The sequence below is a fragment of the Carettochelys insculpta genome, chromosome 3 (genome assembly GCF_033958435.1).
Source record: "Carettochelys insculpta isolate YL-2023 chromosome 3, ASM3395843v1, whole genome shotgun sequence".
NCBI lineage: Eukaryota > Metazoa > Chordata > Testudines > Carettochelyidae > Carettochelys > Carettochelys insculpta.
In genome coordinates this window covers 202,941,597-202,967,853 of record NC_134139.1, presented here as the reverse complement: position 1 = coordinate 202,967,853, position 26,257 = coordinate 202,941,597, and the positions used below count along the sequence as shown (strand labels likewise).

General features: G+C 46.8%; 2 protein-coding genes across 10 annotated transcripts in view; one reads left to right on the top strand and one right to left on the bottom strand.

Annotated features, from left to right (window-relative positions):
* NCOA1 (nuclear receptor coactivator 1) overlaps positions 1-4,317 on the top strand; it is a 381,969-nt gene extending 377,652 nt beyond the window's left edge. For 4 of the 9 annotated variants that reach the window (XM_074991443.1, XM_074991444.1, XM_074991449.1 and 1 more), the window contains 2 exons: positions 1,465-1,554; positions 3,478-4,317. In XM_074991443.1, the coding sequence (XP_074847544.1) occupies positions 1,465-1,554; positions 3,478-3,648 (261 nt within the window). In that variant the 3' untranslated portion in view covers positions 3,649-4,317. Of the gene's footprint in view, positions 1-1,464; positions 1,555-3,327; positions 3,385-3,477 lie in introns of all 9 variants that reach the window. The other 5 variants (XM_074991447.1, XM_074991451.1, XM_074991446.1 and 2 more) reach the window with 3 other exon arrangements.
* An 11,819-nt stretch (positions 4,318-16,136) lies between these two features.
* PTRHD1 (peptidyl-tRNA hydrolase domain containing 1) lies at positions 16,137-26,234 on the bottom strand. The gene is made up of 2 exons (XM_074989033.1): positions 25,883-26,234; positions 16,137-17,888 (listed from the first exon to the last, which is right to left on the bottom strand). Exons 1-2 carry the CDS (start codon positions 26,138-26,140, stop codon positions 17,718-17,720), a joined length of 429 nt encoding a protein of 142 aa, XP_074845134.1. The 5' UTR covers positions 26,141-26,234; the 3' UTR covers positions 16,137-17,717.
* Positions 26,235-26,257: the final 23 nt, after the last annotated feature.

Below are 26,257 nucleotides of genomic sequence, written 5' to 3'. Positions count from 1 at the left end.
ATGGCTTTCCAGTAGCTTGGAAAGACCAAGGAGTAAGGACAGTGACTGCTGTTGCGATGGGGCATGCAAGTGGCAAGGGCAGCTGCTTGCACGTGCCCTCGTGCCTGCACAAGGGCTACGTGCATCTTGTCCAGTGTTTCTTTGTGTCAAGTGGTTGGTCCCTTTAATAGCCGCTCAGTCTGGGAGAGCTTCTCTCCCTGTTTCCAAGGCCAGACATGAGCTCTCTCAAGCCCAGAGGGGGCTCTAGCTGTTTGGGTTTGTGACTCAAGAATGTGATAGAGCACCTTGGGGATCTGTTGCGTGATGAGAGGGAGCTGTACTGTGTTGCTCTTGGCAGCATCCCTTTTTAATTAGTTTCATGTGCGAGGCTTTGTCTGCCTGCACTTAAAGCTCCTCTGAGCCTTGCTTCTGACAGTTGACCCCTCCCTCCCAGCCTGTTCTGAAGGGACTGAGTCACGTGGGTGGGGGGCTCTGACCTGCTCTTTATAGCTCTGATAAACAGTTGGAAACCAGACCTAATTGCGCCTTTGTTGTAGAGTGAGCTGGGAACCAAGGGAGCCTGGTTTTGAAGACACAATGGCTCAGCCCTGCTTCACAGGCTACATTTAGGTCATCATGTCCTGGCTAGCACAGGATTAGTCCCTGGTGTCATCTGACGCCATCAGCGTGGAAGCGAAGTGAAGGCTGGGCCATTTGTTCTGCCCCTCCTGTCAATTTACTGGAGTTTCACACTCCCAGGAGATAAGATGCTGTAGGGAACCTACCAGCAGCCCAAGTGGTGGGCAGGAGAGAGCTCTCCTCTGAAGGAATTCACTTGGGTAATCAGTCCAGGGTGCAGTCAGAGAAGAAGTGGAGGGTTTCATGGAGTGAGCCATTCCTTGCAGCAGGAGCGCTGGAAGCCTGGGTTTGATGGAAGGAATGCTGGGTCCCCAGCCATCTGCTGGTTATATTGCTTTGGTTAAACATTCACTGGCACCTTTGCAGCAGGGAGTGAGCTGCTCCCAAGGGTAACAGCAGGCAGGAGTGCTACTCACGCTGTCCGGTCTCCCCAGCTCTACAATCCTGTTTAAAGCTGTGAGGGGGCGAACATCCCTGCATCCTTAGAAGATTCAAGCAGCAGAGGCTGTACCTTGTGGGGGAGGCAGTGGTGAAGCATCGGGGAAGTAGCGACAGTAAAACAAGCCCGACAGTTTTGATTCTCTGCGAAGCTCAGGCATTGTGTTGTGAGGCAAAGCAAGGGAGCACTGAAATAAACAGGCTGAGTCCAACAGCGTCCCACTCAGAAACTTCCCCGAGGCCATTTCTGCCTGTCTCGCAGACCATGCCAGCATATCCACAACCCAGTGCGAGAGCTCTCCTGGGATCCCTCGCTTCCTGCAGAGGTGATGCAGACTAGGGAGAGGATCGAGAATCCTCCTCTGAAAGCATGTGAACCATTACTGAGTCTTGACCTTGCTTTGACAGGTAAATGACCCGGCGCTGAGACCCTCTGGCCTTTACTGCAACCAGCTTTCCTCCACTGACCTTTTGAAAACAGAAGCTGATGGGGCGCAGGTCAGTAAGAAACTCCTAAGCACAGACCCATCTGAGGTACAGAGAGGAGACAGTTGGCATGTCTGTGTTGGTCACCTCAGTAACTAAACTTTATTGCACCTGTTTTATCAGAGGATTTGGCATCAGGGAAAGTTTCTGTAGCAGCAGAGAAAAAACTGCAGGGCTCAGGCCATTAGGCCCTTCTGTTTTCTGTGCAGTGTAGAACTAGATTCTGCACTTGATGACAATGACCTGTCTTAGAAATCTTGCTTTATTCTCCTGCTCTGATTTAAGCCTGCATGGATCAAAGCTCATTACTTTGACAAGAAGGGTAATCAACCCCAGCAGCGTGAGGCGCACATCAGCACAGTAAGTTGAGCTGGAAAAGTAACTGGACATTGGAGAGACAGACATCACTAAAATGCTTGGTGTCTCTTAGGCTGGCCCCAGATACAATGACAAACGAGACGTTTGTGCCTTTTAAGGGTAAGATTTACTGGTACAACCATGGCAATAGGAACGTTCCCGGTCCGAATCTTTGTCTCTGCGACATATGTTGATCACAAGTCCCTTTGTAATATGTCAGAATCTGTTTAGTGCCACACTGGGAGTCCACTGAGCTCAATTACAACTGAACCATTTGTTCTTGTCAGAGAAAGGGGCTTAGCACTTTCTGCAAAACAGGCCCTTTTAAAGGATCTCACGCTGGATATCCAAAACCACAAGCCACTTTTGAGTATTTTGCACCAAGTATTGTCATTCTGCTTTGCAGTGCTGTCAGTTTTCGCCCAAAGCATGTGTACGGCCAGCAGTCTGGAACGAACCAGCATTTTACCAGTTTGTGTAGAGGTGATATGCTCTGCTTCAATGTGAAAGACTTTGTTCCCCCATTTGCTAGTGACTTAACCACACCTCCTGTTCTGCTGTTGTGTTCAGTCAGTCTTGCAAAATTCTGCTTGCCCACAGCAAGGAATTTTGGGCTTTTGATGGGCTTATAAATAGCACCACATAGTATATTTCAGTGCATTACCTTTAAAGAGAATGGGTGAGTAGATTTTTGCCCCGTGCTGGTTACCATTTTCAAAACTGGTAATAACTTTTAATTTGTTTTAAATACTATGTATGTTCCTACTTGTGTTTTGTTAGAAACCCATAAGGGTTACAAATCAATTGTACTTATCACTGCTGATGCTGTTTGGTTTTTATTTTTTCATCTTGCTAAGTTTGGTCAATGCAACTCAACCAATTAATTTCCTGGTCAGTTTCACTTTGTGGCTTTTATGCATTAGCTGGCTGCAGCAGTATTTGGTTTGCAGACTGTAGGAAAATATTAATACCCAAACAAAACAAATCCTATTTTTATTGGACTAGAGAAGAAAAATGTGTCCTGCTTTCTGTGTCTATGAAACTTCATTTTGGACCTGACTCTATCTTGGTATGGTCCCTTCGATAGCCCCTTGTAGCGAGTAGGAAGCCATGATGTACCCTATTCAGCAGCATTGAATAAGCATTCTACCTTGTGTATCTGGTCTATGTGGCTGCAATCAAAGGGGTTTGAGCAGCATTAAAACAGGATGGAGATTGGTTTCCAGCCTTTGATACTGTGCTCCCCTCAGAGCAGGTGTCACGGACAAGGTGGCTCTCAGCACAGTGGCGGCTGGCCGGCAGCTGGAGACATGGGAAAGCCATTTTTTTCTTTTTCTCTTTTTTTCTTTCTTTTTTTTTTTTTAATGAAAAACATGTGAACCTTTCAGAGCTCTGATCCAAATGAGTGCAGTAGTTTTCTTTTTATAGGACAAGAAGACAGAAGAGTTCTTCTCTGTGGTGACTACAGACTAGAGGAATTCTCTAGTGAGTTTCCACTTCACGTAGTACCCAGTCCATAAGCCAAGGGGCCTGTTCCCTTTTTCCCTCTAAAAATCTCTCTTGTTTTTTGTGTCCCAGCAGGTACAACAGGTTCAGGTGTTTGCTGACGTGCAGTGTACAGTGAATCTGGTAGGCGGAGACCCTTACCTGAACCAGCCTGGTCCAATGGGTTCGCAGAAAAGTGCAACAGGTCCTCAGACCCCTCAGGCCCAGCAGAAGAGCCTCCTTCAGCAGCTACTGACTGAATAACTGCTTTTAAAGGAATGTGAAATTTAAATAATAAGACATACAGAGATATATAAATATATATATATATATTATATATTTTTCTGAGATTTTTGATATCTCAAACTGCAGCCATTCTTCAGCTCGTAGTGTTTGGAGCAAAAAGGTTTTTTTTTGTTTGTTTGTTTGGGGGGGTTGCTTTTTTTTTTTTTTTTTTTTTTTTTGGTAAAAGGCGTTGGATGTTGGCAAAGCGACAAGGCAGGACAGTCGGTTTCTTGAGCCAAAATTACAAATGATTCTTATTTTTGTAATCAGTTGCTGGCATCTTACTCCAGATGAAGATTTCTCGGGGAGGTGGGGGAGGGGATGAGGAAGAAGCGAGCTGACAGAGACTGCTTCGGAAGGAGGAAGATAATCTCAGTTTCAGCTGGATCTGTCACTGATTCGTGTCTCAGCCTAGTGGGAAGGTGGGAAATTGACGGCGAACTTCTATCCAAAAGGCTGTTTTTATTCATGCTTAAAAATCCCAAACACCTTCTTTCCCCTCTGCCCCAGTCCACTTGTGCGTACAATCAGCTTTTTCTAGCAATCGTGAGTTTGTCAGTTTTAAAGAAAAACAGAGTATTTTGACCCACCATTTTTTCCATGTTTTTTGCTGGTGTTTAAAGACTCCTCTTGAGAGAGGCCACGATGTGTATATGAAATCGGGGGGTGGGGGGATGATAAAACAACAAAAAAAGAACAGTTTGGGGGGAAAAAGCTGCAATAATTTTTAGGGGGGAGGAGGGGGAGGGCTCTGTCAATTACTGTAGATAAAAATTTTCTGATTAAATATTAAATAAAATTAAGCAGTTGTTTTTTTCTGCTTTGATTGTGCTTAACAGCTGAGGTAGCGTAAACTATTTAAAATAATAATAAAAATAATAAAAATTCAACTCTGATGGGAGGTAGCTTATTTTTCCCCTCAAACCTGTCACTGTACATAGCTCTGATCTCTTGTATAAATGTGGTTTCTCTTTTAGTTGCGAACGCTCTCAATAGCACATCTTATTGGATTTATGATTTTTCCCTCTTTCTAAAATTGTGCCGGCATGTGGAACAAGTGTAGCTTTATTGGCTGATGTTGTAAGAGTCAAAAACAAACCAAGTTGACAGATAACGTTGCGTTGCTTTCTGATGAGTGTGCTGTGCCATGTGCGGACTCCCCCTCTCTCTCCCAGGGTTGGAGCAAACGGGTGGCTGCGGGAGGCCTACGTTTCAGAGGTGCTGAACGTTCCTCATTCTCACTGCTCAGTAAGAACTGCAGGAGTGCTCAGCACTTATGCAGTTGGCCCCTTATGCTTTGAAGGGCTAGTTCGGCCTGTACCGTGGAACAGTGGGATGTTTCGCACTTCCAAAAGCTCACCGTTGGTTGTCGTTGCCACCACTGGAGAGAGGAAAGCTTCCTGCCCTGACACTCTGGCAAGCCACCACCAGTCACAAAGCAATATTTAGCACTGACTGCTCCCCTCTTGTCTATAGTATTTGCTCCATCACTGCCAGCCACATTCAGCTGGTGCAGAGCCACCTCAGAAAGGGGCTAAGGAAAGCCTGGCTGCTAGATACAGGCCTGGCAGGAGGGATGGGTGCAGAATGTGTCAGGGAGTTCTGCAGCTCTCTGCTGTTGTGTCCTTCAGGCCTACACTGCAGAAAAAAGGCTTTCAGAAGCTTCCCAAGCTCCCTCTCTAAGTGCAGAGGGAAACAGATCTAGACCCATAGGTGGGCTGGAACCAGCCCCACCAAACCCCAACACTCTGAACTGGATGAAGAGCAAAGCCCCAGAGGCAGCAGGACAGATACTTGCTACTTGCTGTCTGCCAGAAGAGCAGCGTGCTGACATGTAACTTTGTCTCCTTGTGTCGCAGAGCCTGTGACAGTCCCACAGAGTGCAGGCTCTTTGCTCCATTTAACTTTTTCCCCCAAAAGGAGCTGTCACAATTTAAGGTTTCACTTGTGTCAAGTTTCTTAGACGATACTGGGCAAGTGGAAAGAAGTACATCTTTAAAACACTACAAAAGATGTCCGGCACAGTATTTTGAATCCCAGTGCACAAGGTACATCTCACCTACTGAAGTGAAACTGTCTATGGGGTGTAACATAACAGCTGTGTAGTACCCTGCACAGTAACACTGTACAAGAGTGGTGGGGATAGGGTGAACATGGAAATAGCTGGGGGAGGGGCTAGATTGCAGGAAAAAGTAATTATCCAAGTGTGAATTTGGCCCAAACTCCAGGGTTAACATTCTACCAAAAGTTCCATGTGATGATCTTTTACACGACTGCATGATCAGAACATTCCTCTTACATCTACCTCAGGTGATGACTCTGAAATCAGCCAAGTGCTCATAATAGCTGTCTAAGGAGATTTCTTCGCCATATTTGATGTGAGACTCAAACCTCCACATTCTCACTGCATGCAGGATTTTTACTAACCATGATAGTGAATGTCATGCTGGGTCCAAGGCACCTGGGTTCATCCTAACATCAGCACCCTACAGCTCCACCAAGCTGAGTGTGATGAACAAGGGCACCCTCAGACAAGAAGGGATCCTACGTGGGACGGGGGCTGAAATTTGGAGCAGAAACGGCAGCTCCGTCCAGGAGTCTAGAAACCTCCAAGACTATACAAGGGCTTTGGCCATCTGGACTCAGCTGGATACGATGCCACACTCCTGTAGCAGGACTTGCTTTGTGCAAGGAGAGACGTATTACGACCAGGATTCTGAGGAGCGTTCTGCTCCAGCACTCAAAGTATGCTGTGTGTCCAGTTGTGAGCCTTACGGGGATACTAGCGCACTCCCCTACCATGGACAACAGCGTATGTGTTCGTGCCATGGCAGTACCTGGTACATGACAAGACTGAGGCAACCTGCTAAAATAAGTATGAGCCTCGGACTGGGCAGGGGAAAGAGCTCACAGAAGTGAATTCCCTTTGGAGCTGTTCTCTTTCATTCGATCATCTGGACAAGATTTAGAATGTGGGGAACCTAAGAGAGAGAGTCCAGTACAAAGCCAGTGTCATTCAGATGCCTGGTTCTCTCAGTTGCGGAGCCAAGAAGCGCTTAGATAGGGACCCTTTTCTCAGTACATCCAGGACTGCTTCCTTGTTAGGTCCTTAAATCAAGGACTTCCCAGCCCTCCTTATTTCTGCCCTAGCTTCCACTTCCTGTACTGCTCCTAGTTGTAGAGGAGATCCAAACAGGCACAGTTGCAAGACAAGCATGGTTTGTCTACTCCAAGGCTGTCAGTACAGAACACTCACCTGTCCTTTCTGAGTCTGCCCAACCTAGGACAGCAGAAGGTGTACAGGCAAGTCAAAAAAAGCCACGTATCTCAGTCCTGTGAAAAGCTCATGGTGAAGTTCATATTGTGTCCTGTGTGAGGACCAAGGAATCCCAGCTACAAGCCTGGTGTAGAGTTCTTTATTAACCCAACCCACAACATTAGACCAACGGTCAATTTCTGAACTCCCCTGTGGAGCCTAAACTTGGTATTAGAGAGAGACTAGCTGTGTTCCTGCTGCATATGGAATCCCTGCCATCTCTAGCCTTTCCTTGTCCAGCCACCAAACCATTTCACAGCCTCTGTGAGGAAAACAAAGGTCTAGCATTTTTAGTTTTCCAAAGGTCTTTTTCCTCCAGGCTTCATCTAGCACAAGAAACCTCCTTGCCAAGTTTGCAGCATGAAGAACTGAAGGAGTCCACACAATTTCCATGTGCAATTGGAGATGAATGGACTTTAGTTTGAACTGAAGTTACACAGCCCAAATAGGCATGCCCAAAACAAATGACGGTTTGGAGAAAGTGAATATAGAAAGTGAATATAGAAAAATATAGAAGTGGAGAAAGTGAATATAGAAAAATTATTTACCTTTTCCCATAATACAAGAACTAGGGGACACCAAATGAAATTGATGGGTAGTGGGTTCAAAACTAATAAAAGGAAATTTTTCTTCACACAGCGCACAGTCAACCTGTGGAACTCCTTGCCCGAGGCGGCTGTGAAGGCCAGGACTCTATTAGGGTTTAAAAAAGAGCTTGATAAATTTTTGCAGGTCAGGTCCATAAATGGCTATTAGCCAGGGATAAAGTATGGTGCCCTAGCCTTCATAACAAGGGCAGGAGATGGATGGCAGGAGATAAATCACTTGTCTTCTGTTCTCCTTCTCTGGGGCGCCTGGCATTGGCCACCGTCGGCAGATGGGATGCTGGGCTTGATGGACCTTTGGTCTGACCCAGTATGGCCATTCTTATGTTCTTATGTTCTTATGTTCTTATGTTCCCATGTGTGGAAGGTTGGCCCTGCCATTCAAGGCCCGGACCTCGCTTCCAGGCTCTGCTGTAGGTTTCTATGTAGCCTTGGTGGATTACGGTGGCTGTCTGCCTTCCCAGGGGACAACAGCAGGGACTAAAGGTCTTTTCAAGCTATCCCAGAGAGGCAAAACAAAGACTAATGACTGGACACTGACACCAGATGAATTCACGTTCAAAATAAGGCACAGATTTGTAGTCGTGAAGGGGATTAGGCATTGGAACAAACTACTGTGGTCTTTTCAAATCAAGACTGGCTGCCTGTCCAGAAGATTGGCTTTACCCCAGCAGATGTTCTAAAGCTCAACGCAGGGTAACTGGATGAAATCTAATGGCCTGTGCGACCCAGGAGCTCAGACTGGATGATCCAGTCACCCCTTCTGGCCTTAGAATCCCTGAATTTGAAATCACTCAGGACCAAATTGTCAGAAGCGGCCTCTAGTGGTGGGGGCCTGGATTGTGGGGCTCCTAGTTTCAGATTTCAGTGGGGATGAGTACCTGCAGAGCTGAGCACCTCAGAACCCCACCACCTGCTGTTTAAGAGGCACCTAAAAATGGGCATATCCAAAATTAGAGGCAGCCTTTTGAAAACATGGACCTCAAGCACCCTGCCTCAGTTTCCCCATTCCCTGCATTGCAGTACTACCCATCCTGCAGGGCTGTCGACACACAGCTCCCTGCTCCTATAAACTCACACTATAAAAAGCCACGCAACATCCCTAAGGGAGGAGGAGATGGGTAGAAACACACAACCAGAATGCTGTCAATCCCAATGGTGTACCTCAGCTGGCTGACTTGCAGGCAATATAGCAAAAATGGGTCTTGACAAATCTACAGGAATGTTGGTGTGCTGTCTGCTTCAGCAACGCTTGTCAGTCTGTGGATTTGCAGCCCTTGGATGGGGAGTGCTATAGAAGAAAGATGATCATGAGCCTGCTATGGCCATTGATATAATTCTACTGTTGGTATACCTTGCTGCTGGTGTGCCTTAGAACCCATCTGTCTTAACCAACAGCAACCCAGATCCCACCACGAATCTGTTGCCTGGTAAAATCCCAGTGTTTCTGGAATGTGGAGTTCCAGTTCAGAACCCTGGCCTTAGGTTTAGCAGTCATTAAGTCAGAGAGGGTAGATGTGGAGTTTTCCCTTTCTCCTTCTGCTTCGTAAAGCTAAGGGGCAAATGAACTGGAGAAGGAAGGGGATGAACGTAGATGAGTGGGTACCTAAATCCTGTGACTGTTGGTGGCTCTGCCTAAGTAACAGGTGTCACACAGGAGCTGATATGGTGGCTGGATTAGGGGCTTCCCAGTTGATCTCTAGGTAAAACACTACTTTTGCTTTTTAGATGCTGTGGTCAGTTGCTGCTGCCCTGTGGAAGGGGCTGTGTCTGGTAACTGCGTGAGTGATGTCAATGCATACTTTCCCCCGTCCCCCTTTTCCTCTGGCATGGCCAAAACCTAGCCACCAGGGGAACTTCCAAATGCTGCCTAATTTTCTATGCTGCGGTGTGGGAGTGTGTTCTGTTGTGGTCACAGGAGGGTGGGGGCGAGATGTAAAAGGCCATTCAGCTCATTTCCTTTTCTAGTTCTGTCTTGACCTACTCAGGCATGAACAGTTCCTGTAGGGCACCTGATTGCTCACTGAGTTCAGTGTCCCATGTGCAAAACACCCATGAGAGCTGTGACAGAGAGGTCTCCGTGTTAGCCTGGATCCTATCAAAACAAAAAAGCAGCCCTGTAGCACTTAACAAAGTAAGAGGTGGGTCTGTCCCACAAAAGCTCGTCGCCTAATAAATTATTTTGTTTGTCTTTAAACTGCTACAGGGTGGTTGTTTTTTGTTTCCATGAGCACTGGGAGCAGCCATCACTTGGCAAGACGTAGCCTAAGGATTTGAGGCGCAGCAGTAACGGGCTGGGCCTTGAACTCGTCTGTGGAATAGCACTCCCGTTGCGATGTGCACGCACGGTGCAGTTCCTTGCAGGCCGCTTCCCAGCCCCTGTTGGATGCCTGCCCCAGAAAGCAGTGGACTCTAGGGGTTCGTGTGTGTTTGGGAAGGAGAGGCAGCGCTTGTGCATTCCAGCCCCAGCTGTTACTGACCAAAGCAGGAGACAGGTGGCAGTCAACCAGAAATTAGTGCCAACAGTGCCCCCCCAGCCAACACACTCTCTATGTGGCAGTCTACCCAATTCAAAGCCGTCATATTTCCTGCCCAATCAGCCGTCCTGAAAACCTAGTTTGTTTTGTTTGGCATTTCAGAACAGGATCGCGCACGTGTGGTGTCATGTTGCATTGACACCAAAACATCCCCAGCCAGAGGAGGCATTTAGAAATGCATCTCAGGGTCACTAACTCATGAGACAGGAGTCTGGAAACTGCTGCGCAGAGGAAGTGTATAAATGCAAAAGGCCAACAGAGCCTTGGGATAGATCCCAGAGACCGTCTGGATAAGCTCTGGGATTCAGAGACCCAAAGAACACACTTTGATTCCAGCTAAGTAGGAACCATTCAAATGATTGCAAACAGGCTTCTGCCCTGGTATTGAATTCCCACCAACAGCTCCAGTAGTAACACCAAGGAACAACCCCCTATCTAAAACAGCCAGTGCAGCATCTCCCCCTGTCTCAGCACAGCAACAGCTTGAGCTCTGTGAGCAGGTGACAGGCAGGCCCCTACTCCCAGGCAAATGGAGCTGTGGGATTGGAGGCCTTAATGATTGTTTGCCATAAGGGGCCAATGAAATTATGCCATGACCCTTTCCCAGGGAGTCTTTTTGTTTCAATGGAGGTGCCTGATAACAACATATGATCCCGAGAAAGCCCAGTTTTCATTAGTGAAGCTGCCAGAAGAGTGGCCTGGCTTCATCAGGGGAGGGATAGCTCAGTGGTTTGAGCATGGGCCTGCTAAACCCAGGGGTGGGAGCTCAGCACTTCAAGGGGCCAGTTAGGGATCTGAGGCACAAATAGATTAACCAAAAAAAAATCTGCCAGGGAGGGTGAGAGGCCCTGCTGTGAGGGCAGGAGACTGGACTAGACAAAGTCCCCTCCAGTTCTGAGAGGGTTTTTTTTTCCTCTCTCTCTCTCTCTCTCTATATATATATATATGTATATAAAGCAAGGGGAGTTTATCAGGGCTGGCAAAGACATGAAGAACTGAACATCCAAAGCCTCAAATTAGTCACATAAGTGACTGGGGGTGTTTTCAGTGGGGTTGCTTAGCTAATGTTGTCCATGTTACCCCAATCAATAATTATATGCAAGTAGTTTATCTTTGCACATTTTTTTTAATCCAGGAAACACTCTCACACATCCATATCGTTCTTTGCCACAGTTCTGAACATTTAAAGATAGAAATCCAGATCCTAGGACAAGAAAGTGGCAGCTATTTTGCAGCAGAGCCCCAGTGCATGCTGGCTGTTTTTTCCCCCAAGAGGCATAATTTACCTCCTTGCTGCTTGCATGCGTTCCTCATTCAGGGATTAGTTTTCAGTAGGTGGATTTTTTTTTTAGAAAAATTGTTTGCAAGTGATCTAAGTGAGAAAACACAGTGGAATAAATAAACAAACTTGTATTCTGGTCATTTATAAGCCTACCCTCTTTGCTGGTTTCACCTCTAGTCTTATTAAATAAAAAGTACCATCATACCCTACTAGCATGGTTCCTGACACGGTACGAAGCGTGGGCAGAGGTGTAGTGGTTTCGAGCATTACTAGAAAATGCTGTGGAATTTTTTAGTTGACTATAACGTTTTCCTATGCCCTGGGGTTCCACTGTGATTTTTAAAGGAGATGCTGAAAAAGGATAGAAAACTGGTTTTTTTCACCTCTTCTTGCTTCTTTATGATGTACGGAGTGCCTGAAAGCATGCTGGCTTGGATTCCTTTCACATTTATTTGGCTGCTGATTGTTTACATTACAAATTCAGGTCTTGGCTCACCCGTTTCTCCTGAGCACGTCTTCAAGGAATGGAGATTTTATAGATTATGTAAGAAACTCTGCACATGTAACTTGATTAAGAGGGAAAACTATTTCTAATGAGACTGTTTAACTCATAATGGACAGAAAAATCTCTTCTCTTAAAATTCATTTCACACACATTCTTCTATTTCTGTTTTCATTAAGGCCTCAGCGTCCACAGAGCTGAATCCTCCAAGGGTGAAAGTAGGTTTAACATGCCCAGTATTTCAAGTAAAAAGCAAATGGGCAAATAACGGTTTAAAAAAAAAAAAAAAACTCCTGCCCCCAACAAAACATTTTTCATGGAAAGAAATGTTCAAACCTATTTTTCCCCAAGTCACCTTCAAAAGTAGATGGGGCTGCCTGCAAGTGAACAAATGTATAAATCCAAATATTCCTAGACTTGCCACCAACCCAGGTAGGAACTAAGTCACAGCTTTATCCTTGTAATTAATGTTAGTACAGTACTTTAAAGCTTCAGCAAGTCTCCCAAAAGTGCAGTGTAATACTGATAAACTCAGCTGACTCATCACCTCCTCTTAATCAAGGAAAAATATAGATAAACCTGTGTGCAATCTTAGGGAGAACCAGCTGCTTGATATTGAAATCTGAGGCCTTGTCCATAACTATTGTTCATCCCTTGTGCAACTCCTGCAGGAAAAATCATAATATAGATAGTGTGTGACAAGTGTAATCACACCAGAATCCTGGCTACAATGAAAATTCCACCATTGCTGTTAGGGATGGAGCTGCACCAGGGTTGACTTGCAGAGTTTGCCTGAAGACGCTCGGGCTTCGGGTATTCTGTAGCATCATAGGCCCAGTGATGGACACTGCTCTGGGTCGGTATGTAAACCTGGAGTAACACCACTGAAGTAAAGTGCTGCTGGATTTACACCAGTCTGAAGGGAGAGTCTGTCATCCTGTTTGTGTGTCTCTGGTCATGTTGTTAACATTTAAAAGTAGCAGAGGGGTAGTGGTGGTGGTTTGTATCCTGGTGCACCCTATAGACTAACACACTTCAGAGCATAAGCTTTCGTGGGCAGACCTGCTTCATCGGATGCAATGTAGTGAAGTGGGTCTTTGCCCACACAAGCTTGTGCCCCAAAATCTTAGTCCACAAGGTGCCACAGGACTTCTTGTTGTTCTAGCTTTAACAGAATAAAACCGTGACTCAAGCGCTAAAAGCATAGTCTCCATTGGGCATTGAGAAGAAATTACAAAGTTTTTAAATGAAGTTGTTGCTGGCCCTGTTTTAGGGCTGGACAACATTAAGTGTCTAGTTGGGTTGTGGAGCTCAGGAGCTATCTTCATCAATCATGTCACTGCATGAAAAGATCTAAGTGGTTAGGATGGTGGTTGTACATCTTGCCTGAACAATGGCGCCTTTAGTCCAATGCTTGGGGTTCAATATTGACTCAAGGCACAAGAACAGCAAGGACTTTATGCTGCCTGCTGCTACTGGAATGCTGATCTCCACCCTGTCCCCCAGCTGCTCTGGCATAAGATGAGCTGATGGCCCAGACTGTTCTGAGCCATCCTAGAACACCTCAGAAGCTCTAATGTGCATTGTTCTCCCATGAAACAATGCTGTTTTATAAAGGCATGGATGAAAGCAAGGCACTGGCTATGAAATGGTTTCAGTAGTAACACTGAGGGCTTCTATGGCCTGTAACTCAGGCCCTGAAACATTAGGGTACATCACTGTCAGATTGCCAGCTAGGGAAAAACCATATTCAGTGGTGTTTTCAGTACCTCCCTATCACAGCCTCTGCTGCCTGGTTACAAGGAACTCTAGAGAAGCCATTATTAACTCCCTATTAAAACAGAGAGGGGAGAACATGAAAATGAATCAGAGAACATAAATCCTGACTTCCCTCCCATTTTAGGTTAGTGCTGGCCATGCCAACAAAGTTACTCCTGATTGATGGTAATGAGAAGAGAATCAGTCACCACAGATCTTAAGTATTTCCTTTTCAAAAAGTGCTTCATATGTTCCTTTTTTCCAAGAAAATTCCCATAGAGGAAAGCAATTTTGTAATTTTAAAAAATGACCCAAACTTCCTCCGGCATGAACTTGTATTTTGGTTTCGCCAAATACCATTTTATTTCAACTGATCCTACTTAAAGATGAATTCATATTCTGAAAAATCTCATCATTAGGTTTCCCTGGTTAGGGAAAATGGAGAGACTGCACCGAAAGATGGAAAAATTGATCAATCTTGCATTTAACAACTCTGATTTGCAAAGAGGCATTTAGAGAGCACTTTTGTCTTAACATAAATGCTATTTTTAACAGTGACTCTTTTGAATCTTTTTCCTGTATTTAAAATGACGCATATTTCTTCAGCTGCTTGATTAACTCTTGCTTTCTGCTGTTACAGTATCAGCTTTATTCAATGTTTAATTATATTGTTTATTGTAAATAAAGTCATTTAAAAATTGGCTTTCTGGTTGCAGTCTGCTTATTCTATCCCTGACAAGAGCAACCAGCTTTAGCACTGCACTGAATTAAACTGGAAGCCCAAAGGGAAAGTTTCAATAGACTATACAGGCAAACTGGAATGAAAATACCATCTGCCTCCAGTTGGGAGAACTCAGCCAAATGCTCCTCTCATGAGGCTCCCCATTAGCTTGTAGGGGAAGGACAATTGTGCGCCAACCCCAGATCGACATGTAGCCTTGCCCCTGTATCGCTAGTCAATGGGAATAGCAACTGACTCTCTCTAGATATTAAGAGAGATACTGCAGGAGGATGAGGCTCAGGACGCTTATCTTTTGCTCTCACCTGCTCCACTGTCTCGCTGGATGACTGACTCCAAATCTCCCCTGCTGCCCTCCCACCCCAAGGAAATATTACCTCACAAGAGCATGGGGTGCAATCCTTTAGTGTCTGCCTACTGCTTAGAGGCATTTGGCTAAAAGTCATTCAAGAATTAATAATGTTTAGACCCAGGTGATCCTTTTCAGGGAAGCTTCCCCATTGAAGTTACTGGTGAGCTGATTTAAAGAGAAATTATTTAGTTGCTGTTCATCAAAAAGGAGGCAGTATATTTATGAAAATGTCCAACGCTGTCCTGACATGAGTAGCTTACTGCACAATTTATGCTACTGGTGGTATTGCAGGATTTGGCCCATTTAGCCAGTAGTTTTCCCTTCTCTTGTTTAACCTTATATGGAAACAGCCATCATACAAAATAATTATGTAGAGTAACACATCAGTAGAGGTTTTAAAGCTGGTGCCCTCCTGGCAGCCAACCACATTTTCTTTATCACAGGAGATATGCAGCTGCAGTAAAGTGCAGGATCACCCATGAGCAGGTCACAGGTGCATGTGAATTTAAGATGGTTCACTACAGCCATGCTTTCTTGAGGGGTATTTGAAAAATCCAAGGCCTCACCTCCAAACATCTATTTCCAGCATGGCCAACCTGCAGCCCATTGGGGGGGTTCTATGTGTAACCCATGAGATATTTTGTTTACTGTTGCCCAAGGACAGGGTAGCCAGATTCTGCTGGTTTCCATCTACATAGTTTATTCCTATAAAAGTGAACACGTAACACAAGGGCACATGAAGTGTGATGTGGGCTGACTGTGCACAACATGGACTGTGAGAGCCACTGCTCCCTTTGCAGCCAATCAAAGCATTGCTATAGTTCAGAAACACCCCACCAATTCTAGGCGCACAATCGCAGTTAACAAAACTACCCTATCCCGAGACCGTCTTGTTACGACAATCTTGGAGCCCATTGAGCGGAAGGAGGGTCGTCCGTGCAGACCACTCACAAGCCTCAGTGGCCTATGGTTGATCTATTCAATTCACCTGTCATCAGTGATAGCAGGAATTTTGTCAGTGTTAAAGCCTGAAGTAGACTGCAGGTGGTGATGCGTTTCCTGCCATCCTCCATTCCCCCAGGACAGGACTCAAGACCATTACATAAGTAAGCACATTTGGCTGCAAGCCTCTTGAGACAGGCTAATAATTATATGGAATATACCGCCTTCCAGTGGAAAGGCAAATGCACACACCTGTCACTCCTAGAGCAAAGCCTCTCTGTCTGAGCACATCTGCTCAGACCTTCAAGGATGGACGCAGGAGCAACTGTACTTGGATGGCTAGGGTCTATAACCCCTCAAATCGTATCAAAGGGGCCTCTTAATAGCGCTCAGTCTGCAAGCCCAGTAAGCTGAAGCCAGAGCAAACATGAGACTGGTAAAGAATTATTTATTTTCAACCCAGAACAACTGAAATAAGAACTGGCACTTCACAGCCCCACGTGAGCAAATGAGACTTACCTGCACAATGAACTAATGTGGTTTATGAAACAGTCAAGCCTTTTCCATGGCCAGCTACAGCTGCATGGAGCCATACCTCGGGGGGGGGGAGGGCTTGCTGAAGTGGAGCTCTCTCACCAGCAGCCTGCTTTTTGCATTTCCTTTAGCTTTGACAGGGCTCTTTGATCGGCTTCCCTTCAACAGCAAGCTAATGGCCCAGAGCTAGGCTGACTTTGTACCTAATTGTGGGACTTTCTAAATTCTATCCAAGAAACAGCTATGCTAACCCTTTCTACAAAGGGCATCGTTAACCCTTGCTGTACATATTGCATTAACCCCTTGAGGGGATGCAAGCTGAATGCTTGGCTTTAGTCAAGACACAGCTTTTTTTAAAACTCACAGTTAGACCCTGCAGCAATGTGGCATCACAAAACGCCAACAAATGAGGCCTCAGGCAAAAGGCATTTGTATTTAACAGTGGGAGCATTGAACAGTTGGCCCACAGGTTAAAGCTGTGTCTTCAGTAACAGCTCTTCTTGCCTCCAGCTATGAATTGTATTTACTCTCACTCATTCCTTATGTGAAGAACAAATTTTTAAGCTTTCCCTTGTCTTTTGCTGGGGGGAAAAACAGCATCAGGACTTGTGCTGGATGCAGAGCTGCTGCAGTTCAAATGAAGGTAAAAAGAGGGAATTTGAGGGAGGAATGTGAGTGATCATGAGGCTGTTGGGTGCAAAAGAACTGGGATTTAACTCCCAAGCAGAGAAGCAGCATGGAGGTGAATCAGAGAGAGACAAGGCAATATTGCCAGTTGTACGTGGAACCAGGCGAAGGAAACCTACCACGGCTGAGCAGCAGCAGAGCTGGCAGTACCACACAGGGCAGTTATTTGATGGTTCTGATCTTCATACAGAACTAAAACAGCTACAGCAGGACAGACTATGTGGGATCTCACTGTTACCTACTCTCTGCAGGCCATGGCAGGCGAATTCAGCATCAGAGAGAAGCTGAATGGATGAGAAAATTTCTGTTCCAGGACCTGCTGATCTAAAGAATATTTTCCCCCAAGCTGCAGAAGCTCCTTTCCTGGAATGATCTAAAAATAAGTGCAACTATCTGGTCAGTCTATTGTAGGGAAAAGCCCCACTTTGCCTGGGACAGACACAAAATGTTCCATTTAATCTTTTCCATCTTTGCTCCATGCAATTTTGATGGCTAAAGGCTGAGAAGTGAATATTTATTCTGGAATAAGTGACATTAATACATTCCACAGAAGCAAAAGGCATGAGTGTTTCATCATCTCCATAGAAAAGTATTGGCTTTAACCATTTAAAATTGCCAGCAACATGCAGTAAAAGAGGTATGCGTTTTTCAACAGATGCATCTTAAAATGATGCTCTTAGGACACATGCAGCTTTATTGTCTCCAAGTTTTGCAACCAGGAAAGCTACATGTTCTGGTTCAATCTGTACGAGGTGATGAAGGTGAGGCTCTGCAATGGGAAGCCACTGTGAAGGTCATTTGAGCAATTTGAACTTCTTCAGATGTTGGTGCACTTCCTCCTTGGGATAGGGTCTAAGCGCAATGCAAGTAGCTATGTTCTCTGGCTGTTCTATCCAAACTTTATGATCGACGTTGTGTTCCTTGAGAGTCTCAGCTAACATCGTCAAGGCACCTTCATCCAGCGCCTAGAGAAAAGGGGAGTGAAAAATTCACTGTGAGCTCAAAGTGAGATTCTGATGGGAATATAGCAGTAAAGGCAACTCTTGTGGTGACTGATCAGACATCCACACTGCTCCTCCCCACAGACACAGATATTCTAACACCACTTTCTAGTTACACCCTATCAAAAGGATTTCAAAGCAGTTTGACGATATATGCAAAACATAGAGAGAAGGATCATGCATGTGTTACTGAAATGCAGCCAGTTCTGATGGAATACAGCAACCATTGCTGGTGCAGAATACTTCACAGCTTTCTAGGAATAGAACAAGAATAACTATGCCGCTGAAACATCACAGGGACCCACACAAAGTTAATCCCCAGTATCGTGGTAACTCTTCCAAAGGTGTCTAGAAATTAACCCTTCCAAAGGCACACAGAAATCTTGAACTGAGGCAAAGCCTCCATTTTATTTATTGTCCAAAATAAGTCCAATTCTGGAAGGTAACTCAAGTCTGTAATTCACCAGGAGTGATGGGGAGACTTCACTTTCCTGTGATTCAAAGGACTGCTAAGGACTATTACTGGGGAAAGTGTCACAACAGGGCACACATGATTAGTAATACACCATGCTGAGGAGTGCCTAACACTTTAGATGTCACAGTCTAGCTGCGTCTACACGTGCACGCTGCTTCGAAGTAGCGGCAGTAACTTCGAAATAGCGCCCGTCGCGGCTACACGCGTCGGGCGCTATTTCGAAGTTGAAATCGACGTTAGGCGGCGAGACGTCGAAGTCGCTAACCCCATGAGGGGATGGGAATAGCGCCCTACTTCGACGTTCAACGTCGAAGTAGGGACGTGTAGACGATCCGCGTCCCGCAACATCGAAATAGCAGGGTCCTCCATGGCGGCCATCAGCTGGGGGGTTCAGAGATACTCTCTCTCCAGCCCTTGCGGGGCTCTGTGGTCACCGTGGGCAGCAGCCCTTAGCCCAGGGCTTCTGGCTGCTGCTGCTGCAGCTGGGGGGTCCGTGCTGCATATACAGGGTCTGCAACTAGTTGTTGGCTCTGTGTATCTTGCACTGTTTAATGAAAGTGTGTCTGGGAGGGGCCCTTTAAGGGAGCGACTTGCTGTTGAGTCCGCCCCGTGACCCTGTCTGCAGCTGTGCCTGGCTCCCTTATTTCGATGTGTGCTACTTTGGCGTGTAGACGTTCCCTCGCGGCGCCTATTTCGATGTTGGGCTGAGCAACGTCGAAGTTGAACATCGACGTTGCCAGCCCTGGAGGACGTGTAGACGTTATTCATCGAAATAGACTATTTCGATGTCGCTACTTCGAAATTAGCTATTTCGATGTAGCGTGCACGTGTAGACGTAGCCTCTGTGTCCTGACAAGCTCAGAGTCTAAACTTTAATCTACGCTACAAAAGCACAGCTATGCTAGCAAATCCCCTGATGTACATGCAACTGAGCCAAAAGAAGAGTGCATCTTATGACATAGCACTGTTTGGGGTAGTGATTTACTTAGACAGCAGGAAAACTTCTTCTTGTCAGCTTAAACTGCATCTACATGAGGGGGAGGTGCCTGGACAGCTAGTGTGAGAAAGGCACTCTCTCCCTGGAACCAGCAGAAAAGGACTCTGAAGGAGAATTTATTAGACAATCCAATCAACCCATATTGGACTGGCACCCAGATGCCACACTATTAGCACATTATAAACAGAGATGATTATTAAGACTATGATTTTATCATGGAGGTCACCAACTATGTGGCTTCCAGAGATTTCTGTGACTTCATTGAGCAGCTGGGATACCTTGCAGCTCCCAGCCACGACCATGCAACAGGCTTCAAGGAACTCTGAGCCATCGTGGACAGCAGGGGGACGCTGCAGCCCCTGGCTGCTCGGAGCTCCAACCACGGTAGGTGCAGGCTTACACCACAGCTCTCGGTTGCCACAGGCCCCCAGAAGCTCCAAGCCACTGCAAGGAACAGAAGGACCCTGCAGCTCTGATCTGTTGCAGCCAGCAGGGGTATTCCAGAGTTCCTGGCAAGCAGGAGCAGCAGGGCCCCCAGGCGCTCCAAGCTGCCACAGTTGGCAGGAGAACCTGGATCTTCCAACACATGCCTGGTTGGTGGCCCCTGGAGCTCCAAGTGGGTCCTCACAGGTGTCCAGCCACTGCAAGCAACGCAGGGACCCCATTTTGTCATGAATATTTTTAGTTAGTCATGGACCTCCATGAATTTTTTGTTGCCCGTGACCTGTCTGTGATTTTTATTAAAAACTTCAGCCATGATGATTATTCAAGTGCCCAACGTATTCAGAAATGGGGAACAATGAACTAAAATGGGCACCCAGCATATACAAGCTCTACATCCCATGGGCCTTGCATAGCTCCTCACTAAACATTTCAGGTGTTTCAGCCACCACACTGCTCAAGGCTAGATAAAGGTTGCCATGTTTCTTTCCCACACCTGAGCCCCACCACCTTCTTCAGCCTGCTGAAACTGAAGCAAACACCAGCTACATCCTGTCCATACAGAAGGCTGTTCGGCTCCTGCACATGACAGGCAGGTAAGCAGCTTCCTTTCCAGGTGCTCTCCCCACACATCGAATGGATAGTGCAGGGGGTTGCAACCACGCACAGCTCTACCCATGTCTACTTTTTTCAATGAAGTGACATGTCAACCCAACAGACAGCACACAGAACCCTTCAAATTTCTTCTCTCTAGATGGCCTCTGGAATTTTCAAGGTTGTAAGGAAGGGATAAGCTCAGTAGTTTCAGCATTGGCCTGTTAAACCCAGGGTTGTGAGCTCAGCCCTTGAGGGGGCCATTTAGGGATCTGGGGCAAGTAAATTAAAAAAGGATTGGTGCTTGGTCCTGCCAAGAGGGCAGGGGACTGGACTCAGTGACCTCCCAAGGTCCCTTCCAGCTCTGGGGTGTGGTACAGATCTCTTAAAAGGAGGAGGGATAGCTCAGTGGTTTGAGCATTGGCCTTGTAAACCAAGTGTTGTGAGCTCCATCCTTGAGGAGGCCATTTAAGGATCTGGGGCAAATAGATTTAAAAAAAAAAAAAAAAAAAAGTCTGTCAGGGGTGGCGCTTGGTCCTGCCAAGAGAGCAGGGACCAGACTCGATGACCTCTCGGGGTCCCTTCCAACTCTATGAGATGTCTATCTCCATTAGCCTTTCTACGAAAAGAACATATGGCCATGAAGTCCAGTGTTACCAGTGACAACACTGCAAGGGACCAGTTTAATCACTTCCACCCATGTGTGTTAACCCTTTGAATGCTGAATACAAATCTGCTTTGCAGGAAATTCCTCCCTTATCCCTGAACCCTCGTTGCTTCCACAACATCACCCTCCCTTCCCCACAGATGTCCATGTTCTATCAAACCTGAGCTGCCACCCCACCCTCTCAGTTCTTTCTCCCATCTCACTCTCACACCACTGAGTACATAATCTATCCTTCAGCATCCAGATTTGCATCCTCAACACCTCTCTTCATCCATCCAAGCTCTTGCCAAGCCCTGCTGCTGCTTTCTTTACAGTGTATCTCCAGCTTTCCCTCCCTGCCCTCTCTCTCATTTGCAGCCTTTTCCTTCCATTATTCATCCAGTTTAGAGTGGAAGCTCTTTAGGGTTAGGTTTCAATTTCCTAAATGCTTGCAAGTCTCATGTGGTTCTTTCAGGTGTAGCTTTCCAGGCTCCCTCCAGGAGCACTGTGGATTCGTGGTGCTCCTAGAAGAAGGGAGCCCCCCCCCGCCAACCCCCAGGAGCGTGTAGGAACAGAGCTAGTTTTGCCCAGAGACAGAACAAGCTCTGGGAAGGACAGCTCTTCTTGTTGGCCCTGGCACAAGGGCTGAGGATATAAGGAATGTTGTAAATAGCATTGCTGCATGGACTGGTAAAAGTGTCGGTGAAAGCAACAAACTTAACAGCATGGTGTGCTCACCCAACCAATGTTTAAGGTAAACTTAGTTTTTGTTGTATTAAATTTTTTTAGAGTATTTGGTTATACTTATAGTTATATAAATAATAACATTGTGGGGGGAGGGGGTAGTGCACCAGGCATAAAATAGCCCTGGGGCTCTTTTGGTTAATGGTGTTTGCAAATGTGGCTCCCAAGTCACATAACTGTGAGTATCCCTGCAGTAGATGGTACCATATAATAAGTCTGTCATCGCAGGACAGTGCTTAAGGGCTCGTTTGTCATTCTAAGCAGGCTGCAGTGGGCTCATCTGGCATTTTTGCTAGAACAATGAAAAAGTCTCATTGTGACATCAGACCATCTTGTAACTCAATGCTAACAAAATATTAATGTGACCTTTCTGAGGTGGATGCACATACAAAGACTTGAAGCCAGATAGGTACCAACAGCTACAATTTCACAGAGATGGCACGTGCACGCACGCACGCACGCACCCACCCCCTACCCCCCTCTGCAGATTGTACAGTGAACTTGTTCCATGCATTGCTACAGTCCGGCTATACCAGAATACAAACAACTGTGGAACAAAACAGATTTCACATGCAGAAAACTACCAAATACACATCTCAAAGCCCCAAAAGCTATTTATGAAAAGAACTATTGCCACCTACTGGTCTTCCACTGTCTATAGGCAAACAAACCCATGGTTCCAGCAGCAAACGTACTTGCTGAAATAGATAGGTTAGGGGAAGAGATGATGACTTACCACAAACAAGTGAAGGAACAACAGGGAAGGATACCTTTTAATATTTGTGGTTCAACTGAACAACTATATTTTTCTTCTGAATGAGACCAGTTTATATGGAATGAGGGACTGATAGCGTCAACTAATGCCAAAAATAGCTTAGACAGGTAATCCGACTGCAGCTAGATAAACAAGAAAACCTTGTCACCTTACAGCATGTCATTATCCCCAATTATACAGGTGAGGAAATGAACTAGAGAGAGGTCACACAGGAAGTCGCTAACAGATCCCAGATTTCCTGACTCTCAGTCCCAGGTGACAGCCACTGAATACAATGCCTTTGTAGAGGCAAAGATGGCTAAAAACTGGATAATTTTTTTCTAACAACTGTACTCACATTGTGCTCATAGAGATGCACAGGGAAAGCAGCATTCAGTAAGACCTCCTGCATTTGAGATAGAACATGTCATTATGGAACTTATATCCCATCTATGCTTTGAGCCGTTGATGTGCAAGGTATTTGAGAAGTGCATGTAGTGTCCTTCTCATTTAGTCTACATAAACAATGACTTTCTACTACTGTCAAGCAACAAAAATACTTCATTAGCTAATGATTTGGGATAGGGATTGTTATGCCTGCTGTTATTTTTATTCTGGCTATTCAGACCAAGGGAAGGCATCGTAGGCAGAAGTTTCTGACAAACACAACTTTCTAATGTGTTGAATAGTAACAGAGAGGAGGCCGTGCTAGTCTATACACTATCAAAACAAAAAGCAGTCAAGTAGCACTTTAACGACTAGCAAAATAGTTTATTAGGTGAGCTTTCGTGGGACAGACCCACTTCTTCAGACCACAGCCAGACCAGACCAGACTCAATATTTAAGGCACAGAGAACCAAAAACAGTAAGCAAGGAGGACAAATCAGAAAAAGATAATCAAGGTGAGCAAATCAGAGAGTGGAGGGGTGGGGGGGGAAGGTCAAGAATTAGACTGAGCCAAGTATGCAGACGAGCCCCTATAGTGACTCAGAAAGTTCCCATCACGACTTAAACCATGTATTAATGTGCCGAATTTGAATATAAAAGGGTTGTGTTGTGATCCTCCACACTCTCCTCTCCCAGGATAGAAATAAACAATAACACCCTACTGACAGATGGTCTAGGAATTCTGGTACTGCAGTGTTCTACCAGGCACTTGACTGTACCAAATGTAGCTGTCCTGACAAATGCTTCTCTCTTTGTGCCAATGGCATTTCTCTAATACAATTAATGGGTGGGACTTGTAGACCCCACAAGTACACTCATCCCTCACTATACGAGCACAACGGATTCCCAACTTTCTGCTCATAGGCGAAAACTCATAAGGGGGACACTAAATTATCATCAAAATACATGTAAAAGTCTCTGCTTGCTTCCTAGTGCTCCTAACTTGAGGAAGGAGTGGCAGCATGTGGTGCTGCTTTTGAAAGGTAAGTGAACCTTGGGTTAGGGAGGGTTAAAGACTGGGGCAGTTTGGGGCCATGAGTGGGAGAGAGGATTAAAATCTGGTAGCAGGTAGGGGCTGTGGGGGTGGAGGATGGGCAGACGGTTGGAGGGGGTTAAGGCTGCAGCGGTTTAGGTGTGCAGGGCCGGGGGGTGGAGTTAAGGCTGCAGTGCTTTAGGTCTGCAAGGATGGCAGGGGGGTTACAGCCACGGCGCTTTAGGTATGTGAGGCCAGCGGGAGGGTTAAGGCTGCTGTGGTTTGGGGCCGGGGTGGTGGGTGTTCAGGTTGCCACGGTTTGGGGTCACAGGGCCGGCAGAGGGGGTCAGGCTGCTGGGTCGACGGGGGGTTCAGGCTTCTGCGGTTTGGGGCTGCAGAGTCGGTGGGTGGGGGGGCAGGGGAGAGAGATCAGGCAGCCACGGTTTAGGGCCGTGGGGCTGGCAGGTGGGCAGCCTGCAGCAGGTTGAGGCTGTGAGTCTGGCAGGGGTCAGACTATGGGGGGTTAGGCTCGTATTAGCAGGGAGGAGTTCACTTGTTGAGTGAACTAGAGTAGGTGTGTGTGTCCCTCACTGAAGATTTCCAAGACCAGCATCTGACAAAGTGAGTCTGTGCTCACGAAAGCTCATGCTCAAAACTTTTCTGTTCGTCTATAAGGTGCCACAGGACCCTTTGTTGCTGTTACAGATCCAGACTAACATGGCTACCCCTCTGACACTTGACATCATTGAAGGAAGTACTCATAAATAAAGTACTCATTTAACAAAGGATGAGTGTAGTTTGAATTCCAGGGTTTCATGTGCTAGAATCTGCCAGCAACGGAGTATTGGGACTGAGAGGTAACCTACAGGGTGACCAGATCCTCTGGTTTTGCTTTCCTTGATCCTCTTTTCTGCAGTCTTACTTGCTTTTTGCCTTCTCTAAAGCAGAGGCTAACAAATATCCTGCTTTTTGACAGCACAGAAAATAAGCTTGCTGCTTTGCAGAGCCACAAACCTGTGCAGGCGCCTGCATCCGTGTCACAATGCTCTGTGAGACATTTTCCTGGTTCACATCACCAGATGCAGAGTGCTTCGTAGCTCTTCCTTTTGACAGGATGTCTCTTTAGTGTTTGAAACACATGCATAAGGAGCACAGCGCTAGCCACATCCCTAGCAGGCTTTACCTTTACATTTAGGAATGAAGATGTTTACAGGGAAATGCAGTACTGACACATTCCTTAGCACTAGGTGAAGCCAGGCAACCAAGGAGCTGCGCCTTATGTGGGCATTTTGCACAGAGCACCCTGCCCTCCTGTGTCTCCTACACATAGTCCTCAAGCTACTCGATCCTCAGCAGGTGCCTCATGAGCCTCTCCCCTCATAGACCTGAGCCTCCCACCCCTTGGTCCTTGTGACACCCCACTGCCAGCTGCCACCCTCTTCTCCTGGGCTTCTCTGTTTCCTCCTCCCCTTAGGGTGCTATTGGCACCCTGTGCTCCAAAGGCTTCAGCCCTCTTCCCAACCTCTCCACAGCTCCCCACTCCACCTCAGCCTTACACTGCCCAAGCCCCACTCCCCCACCGGCTACAGTCACTCCCTTTGGCTGGGTGCAGCTCTTCTCCCACCCAGACCCGCTCCCCGCCTCATACCTTACCCCAGGGCCATACGATGCCCCACCCCTCATGGGCCCCAACCAGCCCCTTCTCCAGGGCAGGATGCCGCTCCCACCCAGACTCCCTCCGTGTAGGCCACACACAACCCCAGCCACCTCATGAGGCTCCACCACTCCTGTAGACTGGGGGGGAGCCGCTGCCCCATGCCAACCCCTGCCCTCCCCGCGGACCAGCACCCCGCCCACGGGCCATACACTGCCCCATGCCCCGCTCACCTCCAGCACCACAGTCCTCATGCAGTCCCCCTCCGCCAGGTAAGCGCCGGTGTCCGCGTGCCCGCAGTGCGCATGCACCACCGCCAAGGCCGCGTGGCAGGCCTGAGCCACCAAGGCGCCCAACGGCCACGAGAGCGGCTCGCGCTGCAAGTCCCCCCTCAGCACCACGTACTGCACCAACCGTCCCGCGGAGCCACGACCGGGCGCCGCCATCTTAGCGTACGGACACCGGTTCAGGGAGAGGGAGGCGCGAAGCATGCCGGGAAAGGGGCACAGTCCCGGCTAAGCGGCAGAACGGGTCTCCACGCATGGCACGCTGGGAAAATGAGTCTGGCTCCGCCATCTTAGTGTACGGAATCAGCCTCAGCAGGCAGG